The following is a 24,720-nucleotide window of genomic DNA, read 5'->3' on the forward strand; positions in this document are numbered from 1 at the left end:
TCAACAGAACATGGCTGGGCATCACCAGGAGGAGGGTCAATCAACTTCCACAGCGCAGCTTGACACAGTGAGATTTTCGGTCAGTACCATGTTAAATCTGTATGTAGAACTCTAGGATTTAAAAGTCATCCATATGTTTCCCAGTTACCAGTAAAGGAGATGTATGGAGTCCACCTCAAGAGTATAGAGAATGGTGAAAAAGAAATGGTCTATCTGGATAGCCAGATAAGAAAAACAGACCTTGAAATTCTATTACTGGAACGCCAGTTGAGGTGGGTGCACTTCACAGGTGAACTATGTCAATGGTGCTGCTTTTGCTGCTTTTGTACTTTTAGGGAATAAAGAAGACCAAATCACATGTGAATTTGTCTTTATTTGACTGTTTTAATCAAAAGTAATTTCTGTTGATTAGGTCCCTTACAGCCCTTCCATCCTGGACGTCTGTAGGGTGGATGGGATGGTCATCCTCAGGGTCATTAATTTGTACGGCAGGGTGTTGCTCTCCTCTAATAGTTGCAATATTATGAGGAACAACACATGCCACAATGATGTCACATGCCCTCTCTGGGGTAACCATGAGCTTACGCAGTCACTGGAACCGGGATTCGAGTATGCCTATAGCTATCTCAACCCGGGCTCCAGTCCTGCAGTGAGCCACATAAAAATGTTGTTGGGGCCCCAGCTCAGGGTCAGGGTAAGGGGTCAACAGAGTGGGCTGGCATGGATAGCCTCGATCACCCAGTAGGTAGCCATCAAACACTATAGGAGACATTTGAGTGCATTAAAAAGGGAGACAAAGAACATTCTTACAAAGTTTTAGCTTCCTTACCACGTGCAAATCTGTTGCTCAGACTACACTCCCGGTAGATCCGGGAATCATGTACAGAGCCGGGCCACTTGGCGTCTACATTTGATGTAGGTTGCATCACATATGATCTTCACAGTGCAGAGAATGACATGAGTTACAGTGTATTGTAAAGTATACATTTTCATGTACATAATTTTTAAGATGGTAGGTCAAAACCTGGACATTGATGCTGTGAAAGGATTTTCTATTTGCATAGTCCCCTTTGTTTTCTCAGGTGCAGTAATTGGAATTTGTGTCCCATTTATGCATCCAATCACATTTGGAAGACCTGCAAAATGACAGCTAATTAAGCTACTGAACCCACTCTGAGGTTGCAGCAGAATGTATATCATAATGTAAAATAATAGAATATATGATTTCTACATCAGTCACCTGCAATCCTGTGGAATTCCTTTTTTCTAACAGGTTTGTGTCCGGTGAACACTACCATCATTGGTAACAGGCGTTTCAGTGTGAGGGTTACTTTCCTCAATTTCCACATTGTTGCCTTTCCGAAGTGCTCTGCATCCCCAATGTTGTACCAAAAACTACTGTAAAAAAACATAGTGCTATGCATAAAATTTGCTGTGATATGAGCGCACATCTATCCATCAAATAATAATGTTGTTAGTTACATCAACTTAATTTAGCTTGCAACTGAAACTCAAAATTCATAGTTGATGGGTTTAAACCAAAATTCAAGTTGTCATAACTTAACAAACTTGGCTTAATAACTTAATTTTTCTCAACATTGACTTTAATTATATAATTATAATATTATGTTCCCTCTCCTCCCCACACAATGTGCCTGGACAAGTTCTGAGTAAGATGGTGTGTTAGCAGGCTGAAAAACCTTGATAAAAGCAACATTGCATGGTGAGTAAAATTTATTTCTGATAGTTCTACTGAAGTAAGGGATTTACACTTGTTTCAGTGACTTTCATTGAGATATTATGTGCTGAGCAAGAGAGAAGTGGGAAAAGGATTATTCAAATTTTGCTTGTTTGACCATGTGACCACTTGCTACATATGCCACTGCTACCCCACAGCTACAATTTAAAAAAAAAAAATGTATTGTTCATTCACATGCATAGCTGTGTAGTTCAAATTGTGTAGGCAAATTGTGGTTTGAAATTTCTGTGAGAGGAATCAAAGAGGTAGAAACAAATGATTTCTTTCATTTTGTCTGACTAAAATCTGCAGAAATAGATTTTAGTCATGTAACTGAAATGACATAATCCTTGACTTTGGACAATCTAATCAGATTTGCGTTTGTTAAATTTGTCATTGTTTTAAAAGATGGGTTATGAGTGCAAACTGTGTAAATTTGAAACCTCCAGATTCAAACTTCGTGGGACTGGATGCTCAGCAATTGAGGTGAACTCTCTCAAGGGGATAGCGTCACATGAGCAGACTCCTGTGAAAAATGTTGAAAAACCAAAAAAGGCTGAAGTAAAATACCTGCCTCCTCACCCAATGAAAGTTTGGAGAAAGAGAGAGTGGAGGTCTCAGGTGGTTGCTGAAAAAATAGCCAAGACATTCTCTCTTTGGAGACAAGAAATCATACATGAAGCATCCGCAGTCAGGGACTTCATGCAGCAATGGCCTGCATTATTTGATGCAACACAGGTAAAAAAAAAATGTGTTAAAAGTTCTCTTACATTTATGTATATTCTCTCTCTCCTTCTCTCCATCTCTCTCTCTCTCTCTCTCTCTCTCTCTCTCTCTCTCTGTATGTCACAAACATTTTATTTGGTCCTCATTAATGCTATAGCCTATTCTGTAGCCAGTTATGTGCTTCATGTTATGCTCCACTGATAAATGATGAGTTCAAAAGAATAACCACAGTAAACCTGGAAGCGACTTTCATGGCCAAACTTGACCAGCGCACCCAGAAACTGATGGATGTGGTTTCATTAAGAGGAGGAGCTTCTTGAAGTATAATAATTTAGATTTTGCCTATATTTGAAATGCACTCTTTCTGGACAGTCACCCTTATAGATTATGCTCATTTGAATACTTTATTCTGACATCCCCATCACCCTTTTTTCATTTAGCACAATACAGTTGAAGTGTGGAGAGAAGTGGCCATCCAGTGCCTTGTATACCTTGGTGAGAAAGAAGAGGCCTTGTTCAAGGTGTTTGGGGTTTGGGGTAAGTAATGTAGTGACAGAATCCTTACTGAGCATAGTGTAAATGCAAAGGTAGAAGATTGCTCCTGCACTACTCATTACCAGTGACATTTTCTAAAGGGAAGTTCTGGCATAATTTTAACCCAGGGTCCCCTCAAGAGACGATGTTTGATGACCGCAAACTCCTCTAGCTCTAGTAACTTCAGTACAGACAGACAGATAGCAAAGTAATGGTGTCTTTGGATTCACACACCAACCACGATCAAAAAAGGTTTTGGTTTCTCATCTCACAGGTTTCCATGAATTGTGGCTGCACCTGGATTGTGGATCACAGTTGTGGCAACTGCCATGACCTGCTTGACTGCTACTGTTATTTTATTCATCATATTTCTATTATTCTACAGATGTTGTTATGTAGATATAATGATGTAATATATACACATAATATTATACACACACCACATATACTTTCAAATACTACTTTATTATTAGTCATATTTTATAGTATCATTATAGCTGTTATTATTATTGTCACTGCTGTCCATAGTACTCTCTCTCTCTCTCTCTCTCTCTCTCTCTCTGTCTTTCTCTCTCTCGCCACCCACCCAGAGCCTGGTTCTGCTCATAGTTTCCGTCTGTTAAAAGGAAGTTTTTCCTCACTGCCATCGCCAAGTGCTTGCTATTGGGGGAATTGTTAGAATTGTTGGGTCTCTGTACATTGGAGTATGGTCGAGACCTGCTGTATGGAAAGTGTCACAAGATAACTTTTGTTGTGATTTGATGCCATATAAATAAATGTAATTGAATGTCATGCCAATTGTTTAACATCTCTTGCACATAATGTTTGACTGGAGCTTTGTTTACCAAATCTTTTCTACCCCAAGCTTTGGAACACATTCCAAACTTTTGTTGCAGCACACCCCACACCATGCAGGAGGGCCATTCATACTATAGTAACATGTCCATTTAAAACAATTTAACTTGTAACTGCAGCCATATGATGTAGCAACTACCCTAACAGTGTCTCACTGTTGCCATATGAATACAGCAGGAAGAATTTAGTGCACTAGAAACAAGTGGTGAAGCAAGAAGACCGCTTTTCATCATGTGTCTTTCCTTCCCCCTGACATCAGGTCCAAATCCTCCTCTGAATCGTCCTCTTCTTCCAGTGTGCAGCCCCTCATTTGGCCCCAGAGTGGAGCCAGTCTCCCCTCTGCTGTCACACCCATTGGCTGAATGATCTCATCTCTGGGTAAGCGACAGGAAGGGAGAGTAGTACTGAGTTTATCTTTGATACTCTTTACAGTATTTGCCTTACATTATGAGCAATACCATACTTAAAACACCAACCGTGACAGTCTGTTGATCATGCTGATGAGGCGACAGGCCTCCTCCTCCTTCTCTTCCTCCGTCATACCCTCCATTGGGTCAGGCTGCTCCATCTCCACCCGGCCAGTCACCAGGTTAATCCTGGCTTTGGCCTCCCTATACTCCTCTGTGTCTGAGTCTGAATCGCTGGAGTACTGGCTGTTGCCTGAGTTCCCTCTGCCATTCAGCAGCCCCCTAGCTGCCAGTAGCCCGGCAGCGTTGCCATAACCCGTATATTTGACAAAGCGGCTGACTGTGAAGGGACACAAGATGCAAACGTTACTATCTTGTGCTCTTCATGTATGAAGTTGTTCACAGTTGTTCAGATGGTCTCTTAATACATATTTTTAAACGCTATTCCTTGTGTGTGACGAGGATTCCAGTGTATTGAAAAGAAATTTCACAGATCTTCAGGCTGCCATTATTTGCATTCACCCTTGGTATAACTGATTATGGCCTATAGGTAAATGTTTGTAAATGTCTCAGATTATACCATTCTCTTTGCAGAGGACAAAGAGCAGCTCAGCAGCACAGTGCTTCACATCTGTATCAACATGGGTCATCAGGCAGACCAGCTGGCCTCTCAGTGAGGTGTCCTGCTCAGGTCGGATGGCAACGTCCCTCAGTGGGGGTAAGATCTGGACCAAAAGTTGGAGTAAGATAAGGTTGACTGTATTACTGTATCCAATGCTAAAGTAACAAGACTTGAGTCACTCTAATGTTAAGGTGGCATTCATTTCCACAAACCTTTATATGCATTGACTGCAATTCCCAGTTGACTTACATAAAGCAAGACCCCCTTTGACTGAACAGTATTACCTTACTTGTATCACAAGTACAGCTTATTTTCCTTTTCACTGCAGGAGTAGTGTACCTGATATATTATCGACATAAGAGAAATTCCATTGCACACTACTCATACACAACCATACATACTCTGCTCATCAGTGACATATTTTATGTCTCCCATTTTCTTGCCAGAAATGTAAAATAGCCGTCATGATGATATAATGGAATGAGTATGACAATATCAATTGCATTGTGATTCCACAATTTGAGAGAAACTAGAACAGACCACCATTTGCAGGTGGACTCAAATCCAATTTCTTCATCTACACCTGAGTTCTTATTATTCTTCTTATTACAAAGTGTTCAGGGATTTGGATTAAATAACTAATGTCGGTGCACCCAGGATTCCGTTATTATGCAATTGAAAACTGGTCATGCTTTTATATTTGGCTATTTTTCTCAGCAGCATATTGAAACAGATTGAAGGGATGCTTTTCCAATGCTGTAGTTGTGAGAGTGATGCTCATAATAATTGGTGCACTTTTACAAAATGAGATTTGAAATAATACATTACCTGTTGCCGTAAGTAGCGACGCGTCACTCTGTGTACCCGTGAACTCTCAGTCAACAAATTCAGAACAGGGGTTAGTTTCTCCTTCAGCTTCTGAGCCTGTACAACAGCACATTCAAGCCAAACCATTTCACATAAGCCAGTGTGAGTAAACCAGACATGAAATAGCATGATTCCAAGTCATTACATATGTTAACATCAACATCAGTGCTTCCTATAGACTGATATATATGTAGATTTTTACTTACTAAGTGTTACCACTTAGCTCAATACATGTTCTGCAAAAAATCAGCACAGAAAAGCATCCTTTGAGTTTTTGATAGACTGTGTCATGTCTTTCTTCTTTGTCGACATCACGAGTCAGCACAGCAGGTGAACACCACCAAGTTAGGATGATTAAATGTGATATACAGTGTTGTATATAGTGTTGTATTTATATTATCTGAGAGTTATTTGGAAGAAGGTGCATATTTTGCTTGTCTATCTGTAAAGTTCATTAGTGCACTCTATTTCACATACATGTTTTTTTCTGGTATTAATCATTGAGTTAATGACACAAGGTATTCTCAACTCCTGTGTATTTACTTCAACACACATACACACACTTGCCCTGTTCAGGCGTCTGTCCATAAACAGCAGCAAGGAGTGGACACAGTCCATGTTGACTCCCTCCCACTTGTGGGATGCCAGGTCCACATGGACAGATAGCAGGACATCCAGACATGTCAGTGGCAGTGCTGACAGGATGTTGACTGTATGCCTGTGGAAAGAAGTCCTACCTTTTTCATACATTGACATAAAAAATATTATCTATGCTCTTTAGCTAGGGTATCAACTTTGACTGCCTAATCTATTTTATCGGCCCATTCAGTTACAGGTGCATCTTTTTACTTTGGATGGACATTTATCATCCATGTAACAATGGTTCAGAACAATGTCAGCAAAACAGCAGTCTGACCCTTGAAGTTCCTCCAGCATGTCATCTCCATCACATGAAAGCAGCAGGCAGTGGCGCAGCACAGCTGCCAGGTGGCGGTACAGAGCAGCATCCTCCTGAAAAAGACACACCCACCTGCTTTTAAAGGGGCATTCTTGTACTCATAAAGGAGCTTTTGATGCCTTGTGGCCTGCCCAGGGTCTGGGTATCCTCACAATGGTCACTGTTGGCCCACTACCAAGAAGGCTGTACATAAGGGTTGGGTGTATTGCCATTTGGGTGGCCAGACTACAGGAACTGGTTCTAGGGGCATGGAACATCATCTTTCTAGTGGGGAAGGTAAGAGGTGGTGGTGTGTGGTAGTGGGGGGAAACCCCAGAGGATGAGAGGGTTGACTCTATGCAACTGAGGGGGCAATGAAGGACTGACTTTATAGTCATTACATCACATCTGCGACTGTGTCTTGGACAGGTAAAGAGTGGGCCGAGCTGTCAGTATCTGGCTGAGGTTCTTTCAGCTATGCTGAAAGGCAGCAAGACAACTGCTGAACTGACCTGACACATCCTCCGGAGAGGAGACAGAGCTCGGAAGGCTCAGGGGAAGCCTTGTTCATTTTCTCTAACAGTCACTGAGATAGACAAAAAGCTCCCCAGCTGCAAATACAGGGATGGATAAGACTCACACTGAAATGTTGAGGGCTCTTTTTGCATGCTTTTCAAAGTTCAGTGTCATGGACTTTACCTGCGGAATGGCAGACCAGACTGGTGGCTTTAATTCTGTCTTTACAATTGTGTATCTGAGCAAAGTTAGACGGAGTGAACAAAGACTCAGATTAAATTGTGTTTCGGAAAAAGGTGTGGTTTTAGTGATACTGTTTCTGTAAAACTGAAAAACAATATCCAATACAAAGCACATATCAAAAAATTGCACACATAGTGCATACACACATATGAAATAAAAAATGCCAATGTAAATTGTTCCATGTACGAAATGGTCACTGTAATAAACACGAAACACACTACTTCCTAAATGTCCATGAATTTTAACCCCTTTTCTTCACTAGTAATATGGCAGGTAGGTATTTTAATCTAAGTATTATTATATTAGTATATGAGAAATATTCCTTTCAGTTAGGTAGGAAGCTGAAAAATTAAGCAAATGCCCAGAATGTGTAGCCTACATTCACGTAAGGACTAAAATAACATTTTCCATCAACACAATTTCCTATGAAAACACTCATTCTAATAATATATATCAAATTTTTACTTATGGATATATCTACTCCAAGATTTGAATGAAAGGATAGAATTGTTTCATATGTACAATGTAGGCTGCTTTTTTTGAACTGAAAACAAAATTGAGGATGGAAAATGAAACTTAAGCACAGCAAAAATAAGCACTACCTAAAACATTCACTAGGCAATACTACTGTAATCTAAATGGGGATCAGAACCATTCCCATTTCTAAAAATTGGAAGATGATGCCAAGATGTCGAAGAGAAGGCTGTAGCTTATCTCAGAAAATTCAGGAATATCCAGAATATTTAGAACAACATGCAGGAGAAGCCATTTTGTCCTACAGTAGTCATGCAAAAGTGTAGTAGCAGGACCCTGGAGTGGTCATGGGATTTTCCCCAGTCCCATTATGGTCATAAGTTTTGGGAAATGACTGGAAGAATAAGAATGTGTGTTCAAGGGGTCACCTCATCTGGTTCCTGCCTGTAGAGCATGTGAATGATGTTGAAGAGTATCTTGAGGATCTCAATTATCTCCTGGGACATCTCCTTGGAGATGGAAGAAGCTGTGCTGTCACTGAGCACCTCATATTCACCACCCCACCTCACAGTCAGGCACTGCTCAAGGGCTTTGGTCAGCACTGACACTCCACGCTCCTGATGCAGGCAAAAAATAAATAAATAAACACTGAGAACTGAGGAAGATGTAAACCGCTGATCTATGAGACTAAGAAAAGAACATTTTTTTGATCTGAGAAAAAGTTGTGCAATCTGCAATTGTATCATGGCATGCTTTTCATCATTTATTGACCCTTTTGTGACTTATTATTTATTATTATTCTACGATAGAGGAAACTCATCTGATAGACTAGTCTGTACAGAGATTTTGGTGTAATTATTCTGATCACATAAAAATAAATACATAAATGAAAATAAGAACAATAATACATAATAGTAATAGTAATTCTTATTAGTATTAAAACTTTTGCCTTTTTTAAAAAATATTTAGCAACCTGGCTTCTTTGATTTTGATTGGTTGTGTGTTTCATAGCTTTGGGGCTTGACTGACAAAGGCTGCACCACCAATTTTCTTTTTGCTGTTGTTGGGGACATACAATAAACCAATAGCAGATCATAAATGTTCTTGAAGGCAAATAATGCCCAAGAAAATTAGCAGTGTAGCTTGATCATAGCCCATTAAGGGCTTTATATATAAGGAGGAGGACCTTAATACCAATTCTAGCTGATACACAAAGCCAGTGCAGGGCAACTGGATTAATGTGCTTTGGTTCTGCTTATTAGACAAGCTGCAGAGTTTCTGATGAGCTGAAGTGTCTTTTTTGTGTGTGTGTGTGTGTGTGTGTGTGTGTGTGTGTGTGTTTTTTTTTTTTTTGTTTTGTTTTGTTTTTTCAGGAGACCAGTACATAGTGCGTCATAGTAATCGTGTCACCTTGAAATAAAGGCAGGAATAAATTGGCCAGCATTTTTTTTTATTCATAAATGGTCGTATTTTAGATATGTTTCTAAGGAAGAAAATGTATGTTTTTGTGACCTTGCTGATGTTGGATTGAATACTTGTAACCTAAGATTTAAGAGTTTATTTCCTTATTAAAGGCTCATCTTTATTGTGATCAAGAAGTAATTGGTAAATCTTCAGGTGCCCTTGTAATGTTCTTTAAGATTGTAATCTAGTAATAATCTATGCTTTGCAGAAAAGCATTACATTTGTTTTAAGGTTAATATACTGTAAACTAACCGTTGAGTACCACGAGAAAAACCATAGGCCCCATCATAATATTATAGGAATAATACAGTGCATTTTGTCTAATTTGCTCCTGTAGTAGGCTATTATAATTATGTTTTGTTGTCAAGCATGAATGCCAGCAAAACTGCCAGAGATTGCCATGTATCCAGTGATCATAGATGACTACCACATCTATGATCACTGGATCATAGAAAGTCTGGGAAATATAATTATCAAGAAAGTCTGGGAAATATAATTATCAGTTTTGATTTTCAGGACCACAACATTATGATTCTGTCACAAAAAAGCAATATCAAATACTCTCACTAGTCACTCTGTTAGGTACATCTTGCTAGCAACCGGTTGGACCCCCTTTTGGCTTCAAAACTGGCATAATTTCTCATGTCATAGCTTCAACAAGGTGCTGGAAATGTTCCTCAGAAACTGGTCCATAAGTTTGAATCTGTTCCACTACATCCCAAAGGTGCTCGATTTTATTGAGATCTGGTGACTGTGGAGGTCATTTGTGTACAGTAAATTCAATGTCATGTTCAAGAAACTAGTCTGAGATTATTTTTAGTTTTGTGGCTGTGTGGCATGTTATCCTGATGGAAATAGGCATCAACTTTGACCTTCCATAGATTTGAAAGCATTTACCTGCCGTAGCTGCACCCTGAGCTCAGGCCGCAGAGCTGTCAGTAAGAAGAGCAATCTCAGTTTGTAAAATTGGCCACCCGACTGAACCCTGTTCCAGATTCCCTGCTTCAGACTTTCCCACAGACCTTGCAGAAGCCTTCCTTGGAAAAAGTAATGTAAAGAAAAGTGAGGCTAGGGGTTGGTCAGCAGTTAGACAGCATCATTAATATATATTTACATTTGTGCTGTAAAAAAACATGGAAAATTTTGGGTTAACTATAATGTAAACCATCATTCTCTACTCATCATAGTATCAGTCAATATATAGCGATGAAGTCTGTATAGCAATATATCACACTGGTAACTAATGCCATTCACTGTCAGACTGCTAAAGAAGTGCCCAAGAATTGGTTCCCCACAGTTCTAGTAAGGGCTCAAAAGGGGTGTGAAGTTCACTGGTTAAATGCTGTTATTCATATGTGATACCTAAAAGCTAAAGAAGTTGCAGTGTCACTTGGCATCAAGTAAAAGTGGCCGAAACCATTTGAATGTATTTTAATGTAATTTTTTATGCATTTCAAAATTTCTTACATATTATCATCCATCATCTATACCACCTATCCCTTTCAGGGTTGCGGGGGGCTGGAGCCTATCCCAGCTACAATGGGCGAGAGGCGGGGTACACCCTGAACCGGTCGCCAGCTGATTGCAGGGCCACATGCAAGGACAAACAAACATTCACACTCACACCTACAGACAATTTAGAGTCATCAATTAACCTAATGAGCATGTTTTTGGTCTGTGGGAGGAAGCCAGAGTACCTGGAGAGAACCCACGCATGCACGGGAAGAACATGCAAACTTCACACAGAAAGGCCCCGCCTGACCCGGGGATCGAACCGGCAACCTCCTTGCTGTGAGGCACGCGCACTACCTGCTGCGCCACCGTGCAGCCACATATTATCACATAAAAGAATATTATATAAATATATATAAAAAAATAGCCACTTCTACCTATGCATTGTTGATCTTCTTGAATTACAAAAACACTAAGTTCACTCAAAATTGTACATTATAGTACTATACTATAGTACTATAGTATCTTTCTTTTCCCACAGAGTCAGTGTTTGGCAGACAGCCTGCAGAGAGCACATTAATCAAACAATCGCTAAAGAGGTTTTTTTGTTTGTTTGTTTTTTACTTTTACCAAAAAAAACAAACAAAAAAAAAACCAATAATTCGTTGCAGTTGGTATAATCTGGTGGTGATGTGTAATTTTACAGATCAAAGTGATGGACCGATGAAACTGATGGTCAGCACCAGCTGAAAATGAAAAACTACCTCAAAGTTTTCTACACTAATCTAATAAGAACAAGTGAAAGCAGATAAAAGGTTTGGTCAGGTTTTTTGTTGTTGTTGGTTTTTGTTTTGTTTTTTCTTTTGTGCATCAGAGCTCCAGGTATTTTGCCACCAGGAACTGGATTCAAAATGGAACTAGTTATCAAAACTCAACCCTTGTTGCACTTACTGACATGGGGCTGTAAAAGCTACAAGGCTTACAAATGTTTCAATTGTCATGAACCTCAATTATGGATCATAATTCTCATTATTTTACATTTTATGGATAAGTCTATAGGTCTACCAATTTAAAAAGTGTCACCTTAGCACGCTGGCCCTCTCCTGTGCCCTCGGGCTGTTGTAGATGACATTACACAAGACTTTCATGGCTTCCTTCCTACATATTTCTCCATCCTCCTCCTTTTCTTCCTCCTCACAGTTCTCTTCCCTGGTGTCCTTCTTCCCACGGGCAAGCACCACATGACCTCTATCACTTCTCCACTTAAAGCAATGATAAGCTGAGCCATTTGTGGTGGTGGCACCAGCTACCTCCACAGGAATAGAACACGAAAGCACGGAGTTAACAGATAATGATGCTGCATCTGCATCTCCTCTTTTGTGGGTCTGGCTGTGTGTTGTGGCTGACTGATCTTCAGCTTTTTCATGCTCCTGCTGTGGGCATGTCTGCAGTAAACTGATGCCTCCCAGGTGTGCCAAGGTGAAAAGGGCACTATCAGTGACCATGGGCCCTAGGGCCCTCCGGTCGCGGGACAAGATGCGAAGTGTATGCAGGCAATCCCGTAACACTGCCGGTTGTAGCTGATGACTGATGAAGTACAGCAGGGCCGTGGCCAGACGCTGGAGAAACATTTAGTAAAAAGGGACAGAGGAGGTCAGAGGAGTTCAGAGGAAATAACTTGAAAAAGAAAAGATGTAAAATGACAGAATGAAAGAATAGACAGTGACAAAAATTGAAAAAAATCAACTAGTCCATGACTACAACAAAGCATAAATGCATAAAATTGTTTAAAAATTTCCCTTAATTGAAAAAGGGCAATATTCCTAACAAGCTGTTCGCATGTCTAATGAAAATTTATATTTATTTATTTATTTATTTATTTATATTTATCAATATTTCATTTTTGACCATCAAGAGGGTGAAGCTAAGGATGAGATCCCAGGCTGAGCTAGAGGACTCAGAGAAGATTTTAACTTTTCTGCACAAGTTATATGGCTGCTTGAAATGCTATGTCTCCTTGCTCCTTTCTTTTCAAGAAAAGAACTGGAGGGAGAGTCCTTACAAGAATACTTGCATGCTCTGTATTGTCTTATGGAGAATGGTGTCACTTGTGCCCTGGTAGAATGTCTAATTTTATTATCCTACTACATGATCAGTTTATCAAAAACGTTAATGACTCTGCTCTTTGTAGGGCTGAAATGACTGGTCTGTGTTGACCCTGGGCTTTTGTTGCTTGATGTTTGTTCTGAGGCCGTTAGATGGGAATATGAGGGTAGGCCAAACAGTGGAGCTTGTAAGTATTTGTCCTTTTGCGTTGTGCTGCACAAAGCTCCAGAGTTCAGAATCAGGCTGATACTGTGCACCTGCTAGTTCTACCACAACCCAAATGATAGAATGTTGCATGTTAAAGAAACAGCAGGCACATGTTAATCAGCAAAGTCAAAGCCTTCTTAAAAGGCAAGCATCCTCTCACCATAGCAGGTTTAACTAGCCTAATAATATGATTTGTAGATGGTATCAGCAGCCAGGTCATTATGGCAGAGTTTGTGACAATGAAAGGGTTCCTTGTGAGCCCTGTAACTTTGTTAATGCTCTCCAGGCTACAGTCAGCACAACATCCCAGCAGGCAGAAAACCAGCTCCCTCTAATTTGCAGAGCCAAACATTTGGAGGGGACCTCAGTGGCTCAACAGGTGCAGCTCAGGACATTTTTAGACTTTGCCAGTTATTACATGTGTTTTGCAGACAGGTTTTTTCTAAATTGACTGCACCGTTGCATTTTCTGGTGGCTGAACTCTGGAATAAAGACCTGTAAAGGCTGTGGCACATTGCTGAGGAATGCCTGGTCAGAAAGCTGGGAGAGGAGCTTTCAATCTAGTCTGGTGCGCATGAACTGATGAAGCCTGCTCGGATGAGAGGCGAAACGCCTTCCAAGACAAACTGACAAAGTCCAGTTGCGATTGATTGAATGCCCTGAAGCCTAGAATTGTGTGGTTTGCACTGACAATAACCCTTTAAACCATTTAGACACTGCAAAGTTGGGAGCTACTGAGTAGTGCAGGGTTGCTGAACTATCTGCATTTGACTACAGTGTCTGGTATCACCCAGGCTGCAGCAACAACAATGCAGATGCTTTGTCAAGGCAACCAATGGCAGTGACCTCTCAAAACATCATCCAAGCCTTGCCATGAACAGCCTTACCTGTAGCCCTACAGCTAGCTACCAGAGAGGGTAAGCTTGAGCATGCTTACAATCTGCTGTTACTGTTCTTCCATCTCACACCTCTGCTGACCTTATAGGCACTCCAGCAAGCTGATCCTATCATTGGCAGCTTCCTCAGAATAAAGGAGTGGTGCCAAAAATGTTAGTGATGTATCCTCTGCCTGCCCTTGTCCAGCAGCTGTTTGAACTTTATGGAGTTCAAAAGACTGCACCAGCCCCTATCACGCTCAGGGAAATAGAAAGTGTGAAAGGTTTAATTATACCCTGCACAACCTGCTGCGCACACTCCCACCAGCAAAAAAACACTTGGCTGTAAACTTTCTTCTAGGCCAACCCCCCAGAACTAACAACAGGTAATGCGTGAGACTAGGTGGTGGAACATTGGTGGCAGCTGCAGGCCTGAATAGAGATGACAGCCAGGCAGAGGAACGAGAGACATGACCAACTAATGTTGAGTCAACCATTAGAGGTGGAGGTTTACCTGAGAGATCACAAAAAAAAAAAAAAAATACAGGATGCCTGGGGGCCCACAGTCTACGAAGTAGTAAGAGCATCCTAATCTGGTGAAGTAGTCTACTCCATAGCACCAATAAACTAAAGCTCAATTTCACAGTTTGTTTTATAAACCAATTGCAAGGAACCAGAGTATACAGCCTCTATGCTTGACTCAAACTGTTTACGTGTAGTCCTGGTTGGTGTGGGGGTGGCTGTGGCCCATATGCCAAAGTATCCTTGGGCAAGATACTGAACCTCAAAACTGCCCCCGATGCTGCGTCATTGGTGTGTGAATTCATATGTACGTTGCTTTGGATAAAAGGGTCTGCCAAATAACTAATTGTAATTGTAATTGTAATTGTAATTGTAGTCCTTCTGAATTAACATTTATCCATACTCAACACTCGCAAGCCCGCATTAGCAGAGTTTCCATTGGAACCGGCCATCAAGGCATTTGTCATACGAAAATGGGCGTGGTTTCATCAACTGGCTTGGAAAACAGAAGAGAACACAGCTGCCCATAATCAAGCAATAAAAATAAAATCGACATATCCCACATGACTTATGTGGAAAATGATTATTCGGAATAAGGTCTATTTTGGAAAATCCAACTGGAAAATGTTTTTCACATGACCCGTATCACTTTCTGACAAATCTGGTCAATGAGACAATAGCAACCCATGCAGCAAAATAGACTCCTGCACACAATTTCATGGAATGCTACATCATTTCAGCAGATGCATATCTGTTCATGTACTACAGTTACGTCAGACACCTGGGGCCTCATGTACAAAGGGTGCGTATGCACAAAAACGTGGCGTACGCTCTTTTTCACGGCAAAGTTCAGATGTATCAAGAGTGAAATGACCATGGAAATGTGCGGTGCCTCACGCCAACTTCATGGCTGGCGTACGCACGTTTCTACAGCTGTTGATCCTTTGGTGACATTAGAGGTGATGCTGGGATGTGCACATCAGAGACACATGCAATTACATGAGTGGATATAAAAGCATGCGCAAAGTGGTGCAAAAAATACCATTAAAAACAATGGCTGCTTTAGCAGTATTAGAAGATATTGCAAATGGTGCAATAGAGCCTGTGGTCAGAGACAGAGACGATTTACTGGCACATGATGACAACTGGCTCATCAGCCGCTTTAGGCTCCCGAGGGCAATCCTCCTGGAACTGTGCGCAGAGCTGCGGCCAGCCTTGGAGCGCAACACAGCGTGGAGCCATGTGCTGCCTGTGTCCATACAGGTGCTGACCACACTGGGGTTCCTAGCAACCGGGGCATTCCAGAGGGAGCTGGCCAACCGATCGGGACTGTGCCAGGCGACCCTGAGCTGAGCCACGCCAGCCGTGTGGGACAGAATTATCCGCATTCATACCATGGTCTGGGTGAATACTCGATTCTGATTGGCTGCAGGGTGTCCATTATAAAGTGTTGTAGGACACCTATAAAAAAATCCCGGTCAAATAGCCTGATTGTTCTAAATTATTGCGCCGGCTCAAATGCTAGTTGGTAACTGTGGCAACAGATTGAGGATAGACTTCATACACATATGATCAGAGTGAATGGTGGATAATATTTCTTGCAATAAAAACAATTTAGGAAGAATGTGGACTTTGATTCTTTGAAACAAAATTTCGCATCATCCTCTGGACACACACAAGCAGTAGGAGGTGCACTTGCCCTCTGAAATGATACTTTGTATCACGTAACATAACGTTAAGCAATCATCTCACTTCCCTCCACTGATTAGGCCTAATATAACGGCTGCAGCCGAACGAGCTGCAGGTTCTGTGGCCAGAGCCGGTTACCTTGGCAACGCGTCACATCGACAGATATTAAATAGTTCATTCAGCCGCTTTAATATTCCCAGATAGCAGCTGACTCCCCAACAGATCCGCCTCCAAACCGGCAGATCCACGTAACAGTTGCATCCATGTTACTGCCGCGACACGACACCGTTCCGGGCTCAGGTTTCCGGAAGCGGGAATTGTGGTGGGTGGCAGCATAGACATAATATACGTAGACGCCTCATTGACTGACGCTTCCTATTGGAGCTGACGTTCAGCGCGGCCACCATCTTGGATGGGTCTCCCATGCGTCCCCAGTGCATTTATTTCTACGGAGGAAGGTGTATGTCCAGCTACTGTAATCATCATAACTCCTCTAATTTTTACCCAATTTTCACACGGTTTGGTTTGTTACAAACGTCAGAGATGTAGTTATGATACAGGACGGTGTCACACATTAAAAACAAATGCTTTCATGCCGAAATACTTTGTCTTTGTTAAAGAGCATAATACAGTATGTATGCCATAATGTATGGCACATTAATAAATGTATAAATGAATTAATTTTATATTATAATAAAGAAACAGTTTGATTGTTCATTTGATTTCTCTCTCTCTCTTTCTCTCTCTCTCTCTCTCTGTCTCTCTCTCTCTTTCTCTCTTACACACACACACACACAATCATGATCCTTCTGTACACACCAATAACACAAGAATTTCTTCATTTTTGTTTTTGTGCGCTGAGTTTATTTAAGCACAGGCACATGCACGCGCACACAACACGTGCACAAAACCAGACATCTCGCATAAACTGTTGACATGTGTATTAAACTTTGAGTAAGTTTTTATACTAATTTGTGTTGGAATAAAACTTCACCAAAACAAACTGTCGAAACGAGGAAGGTTTTTTCTTTTTGGCCAACTCATCATGTGTGTCGCTGCTTTCAAACACACACACACGTACACACACACACACACACACACACACACACACACACACACACACACACACACACACACACACACACACACAGGGAGGGGTCAGGTACTCCAACATGTGCGCTCAATTCCACGTTGATTGGGATGTACAAAGGAAATGTGCTTGGATTCATGCATGCGCACAGATTCATACATCTAGATATTTTTGTGTGTACGACGTTTTCTGGATTTGAGCGTACACCATGTCTGTGACATAATCAGTTGCGAAGCTTCCAAAGCACATGCGTAAAACACATAAACATATATAGAATCATTGCCCTACCTGTCGGAGAAAAAGATCAGTTTCATCATTGTCTGAGTCAATGTCAGAATCAGAGTTGGGTGCATATTCCCTCACTTTGTTCTTCCTGAACTGATCAAGCAAAAGGGAGAGTTAGCACAAGTAACTGCAAAAAATTATAGCTGCAACATACACACAAAGGTATATTTTATAAATGGCGCATTGATTTGTCAAAATTTCACACATTTCTTGAGTATTTCAAACAATAATCATTTGTCATTTCCACCTTTTACAGTTAAAAAATAACAAAAATGGAAAAGGACCTGAAGCAGAAGTTTGGGCACCCTGCATGATCAGTATGTCGTAACACTCCCTATGGCAAATATCATAGCTTGTAAAGAATTTGTAGCCAGCTGGGAGTCTTTCCACTCTTGGATTTTTGCTTTTTTTTTTCCTTTCAAGGAGTTAAGGTGAGATGAGTTCTATGAGATCTTGGGCCATCTTACATGGATTGCTGTTTTGAAGTCTATCCATGGATTTTTGAGGATGTTTAGGTCCAGTGACTGTGAAGGCCACTGCAAAACTTTCAGCTTGCCTGTCTTGAGGTTGTCCATTGAGGATTTTGAGGTGTGTTTAAGATTGTTATCCTGTTGTAGAAGCCATCTTCTTTTCATATTCAGCTTTTTTACAGACAGTGCGATGCTGGATTGCAGAATTTACTCATATTTAATTGAATCTATTCTTCCCTCTACAAGTGAAATGTAGCCCATGCCACTGGCTGCAGCACAAGCCTGAAGCATGATCGATCCAAGTATTCTATTCATAAAATTTTGCACACTTTTTTCTCCAAGCATACCATTGCTTGTTGTGGCAAAAAAGCTTTATTGTAAATTGATAAATTCATCCAGGAACACAGGTTTGCTGCACAAGGTTAGTGTGGCTTAAGGATATCTGCAAGGTGAAGGTAAACATGCTGGGTCATGAAGTATCCAAGCAGCTTTAGAAGATACAGCTAGACATGATTAGAAAATTGATTTTGAAACACACACACACACACACACACACACACACACACACACACACACACACACACACACACACACACACACACAGAGTGACTAAGCATTCTAAGCCCTTTTCCAGATTACTGTAATAGAGTGTGAACTCATAATCAGCTCATTTCTCTCTCTCTCTCTCTCTCTCTCTCTCTCTCTCTCCTCTTGACATATTTACCTCTTCCATTTGCCGTTGCTGCAGTCAGTTTGTCCATGAATAGTGACAGAAATGCACACATTAAAAAGTATTGACATCCAGGCATTAGAGAGCGATGAAGTTTCAGGTGAAAGTGGGACATTAGAGGAGCCAGAGCAGAGTAGCTGGAAACAAACTATGTTAAGACACTGCTGTTAAATATCATTTGGTTTTCACCCGTCAGTCCAACTAAATGGCAGAGAATATTGTTGTCCTTGATTCTTATCCAGGATGGCAAGTTAACAGCTTCACTAGCCACAATCGAAATAGTCAGTGCGAACCTTTTATATTCTGTATCTAACATGTAGTGTAAATGGAAATGAGGTGACCATCTCGCTCCAGCATCAACTTAGAAAACATCAGTTTGTGATGACAGCAGCACAGCTAGATCTAGATGAGATAGCTTAGACATCTTTTGCTCTCTATATATTATCACCATTATCATATTATTATCATCAGATTATATCTGCACATATGATTTTCTCCCACACGATGTGAAACATGTGAAATATATAGTAATATATACATAATATGTGTCACTGCGTGTTGCCACTTAGTGTATAGTGAACTGTTTGACAAGTATCCACAAAACAAACTTGTATTCATTGTAAACAGATTAGTTAAAGCACAGTAACAGTTGTAGGCTTCCCTCCCCGGTGTATTTAAGCCCATGTTTTTCTCTTTAGTTCTTGATTGTTATTGATCATTCTTTCACTGTTGTGGGATCAGTAGTTAACAAAATATTATTGTGTCCAACATATTCATATTGTAGCGTGTTATGAATATTGCAAAGTTGTGGAGCTGCTAACGGTGCTCTACAGGCTTTCTTTCTCAGTGACACTGAGACTGACTGATGAAAACTCAAATGTACGGAATGATGTAACTCCTGCTGTGACTAAGCTCAGGTTTGATTATTGTTCAAATACCATAATTTTTATACTGATCAAAAATGAGTGTGTATCTTGAAACAGTAAATAAGATGTGTTAAAATGTGCTCACATATGGGGATTAGTATTTTTAATACAATGAAAAGTTGATACTGATATGTTATCGGATGCAGAAGGTGTATACTAAAGGATGGAATAGGAATCTTGATGTTAAATTGCCTACATAAAGAGACTAAACGACTGGTTCTAATCAGACCTGGAACAGGGTGAAAGCATCAGGATCAGATGGGACTCTGGAAGGATGGACACTGAAAAAGCTTAGAGGTAAGGAGTAAGATTTGGCAGGAGTGAAGGTTGGAGCAGAAGAAAATATGGTAAAGGAAAATACAGAGGCAATGGATAATTATGCATTGAGTGATGGAACAGATTAAGAGAAAGTAGAGAAGGGAAAGACATACTGGCTGAAAGTTAAATGCTTTGTGTACTGACCTTTTTTCTCTCGTGCAACTCAGAGTTGAAAAAGAAGCACTCTGCATACTGTGGAGAAACAGAGCAGAGGATTAGGAAGATGGCGGACAATAGCTCAATATTATTGCAATAGTGGTGTAATAGTACACATAAAAATCAATTCAATATGCAGACTTTATGTGCAACTTTATTACATTATTACAGTTGACAGACAACACAGAATTGGAACACATGCAGTGACCAAGAACATAAAGTGAGTGGTTGTGAGGAGCAATGCCTCTTGAATTGGACAATTTTAATACAGAGAATGGGAGTCCAGTTGACTCAAGGTCCAAAGTGTAGCTTTACGCCAGAGAGATTAAGGGGGACAACAGGGGAAGGGTGGTACATGCAGCAGCGTGTGTGTCCACATTGGTAGAGCAACACAGAGTACAAATGTGTCAAATGTCAACTCAATCAACATGTTTTAGCAGGGAAATATGCAGAATGTGGTCCACAATAGTGCATTTTTCAAAACACAGCTTTCTTTAGTGTTATCATCTCAAAAGAAAATCTTACACTTCCAACAAAAAGAGATTAGGGGGTTGACAGGAAGTTAATGAAAACAGGATTGTTAAAGTCTTATCCACAGTTAAGCATTACAGTAGTTAATCAGAGGTTATGTTACTATATCAGGCTGTTTACATGGTTACAAAAATGTATATTTCTAGGTAGACTTGATACAGTAGCCATAGTTACAAATCAGTGACCTGGGTGTTGTAGCTGTCCAGTAGGAGCTGGACAGTGTCCTGGTCACCTTGGATGATGCCCTCGATGATCCTCTCAATGTCTGGCTGCATGCTGCAGCCCAACCAGCATAAAAAATGAAAAATAAAAAGGGGAAAAAACAGTCCAGTGCTTAGAAATGACAAGCCATCATCACCCGAGAGGAACGTCTTTCATTCTGACCAATTATTCACGTGAAAAACTAATTAGTAAAACAGATACGTCAAATTCATATACAAAACTTGAGTAAGCTGTCAGCTGTGAAAAAATAAAGGCTCCTTGGAAAATATGTATAATGAAATTAAGTATATTCAGTCTCCAATGACACATACACCGTGTATTTAAATTACATCATACTACTTTGGATAAAAACTTGCCACAACAGAAATAAAGTTTCAAAAACTGTCAAATTTCATAAAAGAGAACAAAACTCATCAAATTCAATGGTTTTCAATTTATTATTTTTTAACTGTCACATTTAGAATTTTTGGTTGATTTTTTTTTTTTACAACATACACGATAGAAAATTGCTCATAATGAAATCAAAGTTTTTATTGTAATTACGTACAATAGCACCTCAGCGTTAGAACAGCAGTACTATGCAGTGACCATGAGTTTCTGCACTCACCTGTTGGTGTTGTTAAGAGAAGTGGATACACAAACCTCTGGCAGCTTCTCCTTAACCTCTCAGATAGAACTGCATAATCTGTCTCTTCTTTCTCCACATCTCCCCTCCCTCCTTCACCCTCTAAGCCCTGGATTTATTCTTGCCACCTACACTACAACCTGGACTCTTCATATGTAGCAATGTACTATAAGTGATGTACTGTAGCTGAGCTAGATGGCCCCCACAAACAGGAGTCAGGTGTAACGGTATATGTCAAATGCTTACAAGGTGATCACTGCACACATGTCCTCAACACAAGCAGGAAAGCACATAGTCCGTGCAATAAGAAAAATGTGGTCAGAACATGATCAAGGTATCAGGGTTCATTTATGTGTCACTTTAGAACACAGGGTTCATAGTGAAATGTAGGTTCTAGCCCATCCATGCTACACATACATATAGTAGAACGCCTTTACAAATATCTAAATCAGAATGGAGTATAATAAAACACTATATACAGCTAATTTTACATATACTTATATACATACACTACCGCTCAAAAGTTTGGGATCACTTGCAAATCTCTTTGTTTTCCAAAGAAAAACACATTTTCATGCATTTCACAAACAATTTTTTCCATTTCACAAACATTTTTATCCATTTCACAAACAATTAAAATTAATCAGATGATTTTCAAAGAATGATCTACATTTTTGCATAGAGGCCTACTATCAACAACTGTCAGTCCTCAATCTCCTGGTATGGCTGCTAATCCAAGTTAATCATTTTATAAGGCTAATTGATTATTAGAAAACCCTTTTGCAATTGTGTTGCACAGCTGAAAACCATTGAACTAATAAGGGAGCACAAAAGGGAGCATGGCATTCTTTAGGTTAGTTTATTGTCTGAAGCATCAGCAGTTGTTTGTTTGTTTACAGGCTCGAAATGGCCAGGAAGAAAGAACTTCCTTTAGAGACCCGTCAGTCTATTGTTGTGCTTAGAAAAGAAGGCTATTCAATGCGAGAAATTGCAAAAAAAAAACTTAAAATCTCTTACCATGCTGTTAACTACTCCCTTCAGAGAGCAGCACAAACTGGGTCTAACAAGGACAGAAAAAGGAGTGGGAGGCCCGGGTGCACAACTGTGCAAGAAGACAAATATCTGAGAGTGTGTAGTTTAAGACAAAGACGCCTCACAGGTCGTCAACTGGCAGCTGCACTAAATAGTACCCGTCAAACACCAGTGTCAGTATCAACAGTGAAGCGCCGACTTCAGGATGCTGGACTTCATGGCAGGATTGCCAAGAAAAAGCCATATCTCAGACTGGCCAATAAAAAGAAAAGACTGAGATGGACAATAGAGCACAGGCACGGACACTGGAAGAGTGGAAGAAGGTGTTGTGGACAGATGAGTCCAAGTTTGTGGTCTTTGGATCAAACAGAAGAACATTTGTGAGACGCAGAACAAATGAAAAGATGCAAGAACAGTGCTTAATACCATCGGTCAAGCATGGTGGAGGCAGTGTGATGGTCTGGGGGTGCTTTGGAGGTGGTAAAATAAGAGATTTGTACAGGGTGGAAGGGACCTTGAGGAAGGAAAGCTCTCACAAGATTTTGCAAAGCCATGCTATACCCTGTGGACAACACTTGATTGGGGCCAATTTCATCCTACAACAGGATAATGACCCAAAACACACCTCCAAAATGTGTCAGCAATATTTAAAGAATAAGCAGTCAGCCAGAATTCTGACTGTAATGGAGTGGCCAGCACAGTCTCCAGATCTGTACCCTATTGAGCTGTTGTGGGAGCAGCTAGACCGTAAGGTACGGATGAAGACCCCATCAAGCCAATCCATCTTGTGGGAGATGCTCCAGGAAGCATGGGGTGAAATCTCATCAGATTACCTTGAAAAATTGACAGCTAGAATGCCTAAGGTCTGCCAGGCTGTAATTGCTGCAAAAGGTCGGTTTTTTTTTTTGAGGAAAGCAAAGTCTGAAGTACACATTCATCATTTACATTAAAATCATTATTTCTAACTCTGACAATGTCATTATGTCCTGTTCATTTGTTATATTTCCTATTCAGACTAATCTCATGTATGTTTCCATGGAAAACAAGAAAATTTCCAAGTGATCCCAAACTTTTGAGTGGTTGTGTATATACACATTGTTATGCCCTGGACACATCCCCCCAGTCTTCCCACTCCAAAGAAGGCCAGCAACTAAATAAGCCGAATTCCAAACAAGGTGCAGTTTTATTTAGCTTCAGGGGAAGAACAGGCCAACATAACAAACAGAACAAACTAAAATCACCCAACACTTTCCTAATAAACAAAACGAAAGAAGCTGGTGGCATGGCAGAGGATACGTCTGTGTCGCTTGCCAGACGGCAGCAGGATGAACAGGCTGTGGCTGGGGTGAGTATTGTTGGTATCCCTTGGGATCTGTCCTGGAACCTCATCAATATTACTGATCTTCAATGCATGGGTACCAGTGATTTTCTGGACAGTTTTAATCCCCAGTCAATGTTTCCAGTCAGGATGGTTTCTATACCTCCACTGTAAGAGCTAATAAATTGGCATGGGAAATTTGCCTTCTTAAGTCTTCTTAAAAAATTCAAGTTGTTTGCGAGGCCACTTTACCAGCGCGGAGATGACCATGAAAATTTCTCTCTGATGTTCTCTCTGAGGCTAATTCCCAGGAACCTCAGCTCCACTGATGTATACAAGGGTGTGTGTGTGTTTGCCTCCTTTTTCATATAATCAACTATCAGCTCCTTGATTTAGCTAACATTGAGCAGTAGGTTTTTCAAACCCACCTTGTAACTCTTGATCTTTGAAATCTGGCCATTGATGGTGGTGTCATCCACAAACCTCACAACAGGGTCCAGTTTCCAGAGAACTGGTTTCTCAAAGCATTCCATCAGAATGGGGGTGAGTGCTTCAGGACGCTAAACACTGCAGACTTTTAGGCGCAGTGAAGCAATGAGAGTACCATTCATTCTATCATTCTATGTTGACAGTGATACACATTTAGGGCTCTATTTTCGATTCCGCCACCAGCATGGCGCAGGTGCAGTGCAAAGTCAGGTCCGCTTCGCTGATGGGGCGTGGCAGTGCAGACATTGGTATTTTCATGCACTGCGCTGCCAAAGCATCTACTCCCCCTTCTCA

The 24,720-nt window shown here is 40.7% G+C and overlaps 1 protein-coding gene across 1 annotated transcript; it reads right to left on the reverse strand.

The window, feature by feature from the left end:
• Nucleotides 1-4,082: 4,082 nt before the first annotated feature.
• On the reverse strand, nucleotides 4,083-21,700 carry LOC139343101 (chaperone Ric-8A). The gene is made up of 14 exons (XM_070980508.1): nucleotides 21,570-21,700; nucleotides 20,926-21,016; nucleotides 20,198-20,245; nucleotides 18,804-18,946; nucleotides 17,613-17,706; nucleotides 11,919-12,454; nucleotides 10,281-10,416; nucleotides 8,348-8,536; nucleotides 6,666-6,760; nucleotides 6,311-6,467; nucleotides 5,711-5,800; nucleotides 4,841-4,985; nucleotides 4,330-4,600; nucleotides 4,083-4,227 (listed from the first exon to the last, which is right to left on the reverse strand). Exons 2-14 carry the CDS (start codon nucleotides 21,013-21,015, stop codon nucleotides 4,083-4,085), a joined length of 2,139 nt encoding a protein of 712 aa, XP_070836609.1. The 5' UTR covers nucleotide 21,016; nucleotides 21,570-21,700.
• Nucleotides 21,701-24,720: the final 3,020 nt, after the last annotated feature.

This window comes from Chaetodon trifascialis, chromosome 15 (genome assembly GCF_039877785.1).
Source record: "Chaetodon trifascialis isolate fChaTrf1 chromosome 15, fChaTrf1.hap1, whole genome shotgun sequence".
NCBI classification, from domain to species: Eukaryota; Metazoa; Chordata; class Actinopteri; order Chaetodontiformes; family Chaetodontidae; genus Chaetodon; species Chaetodon trifascialis.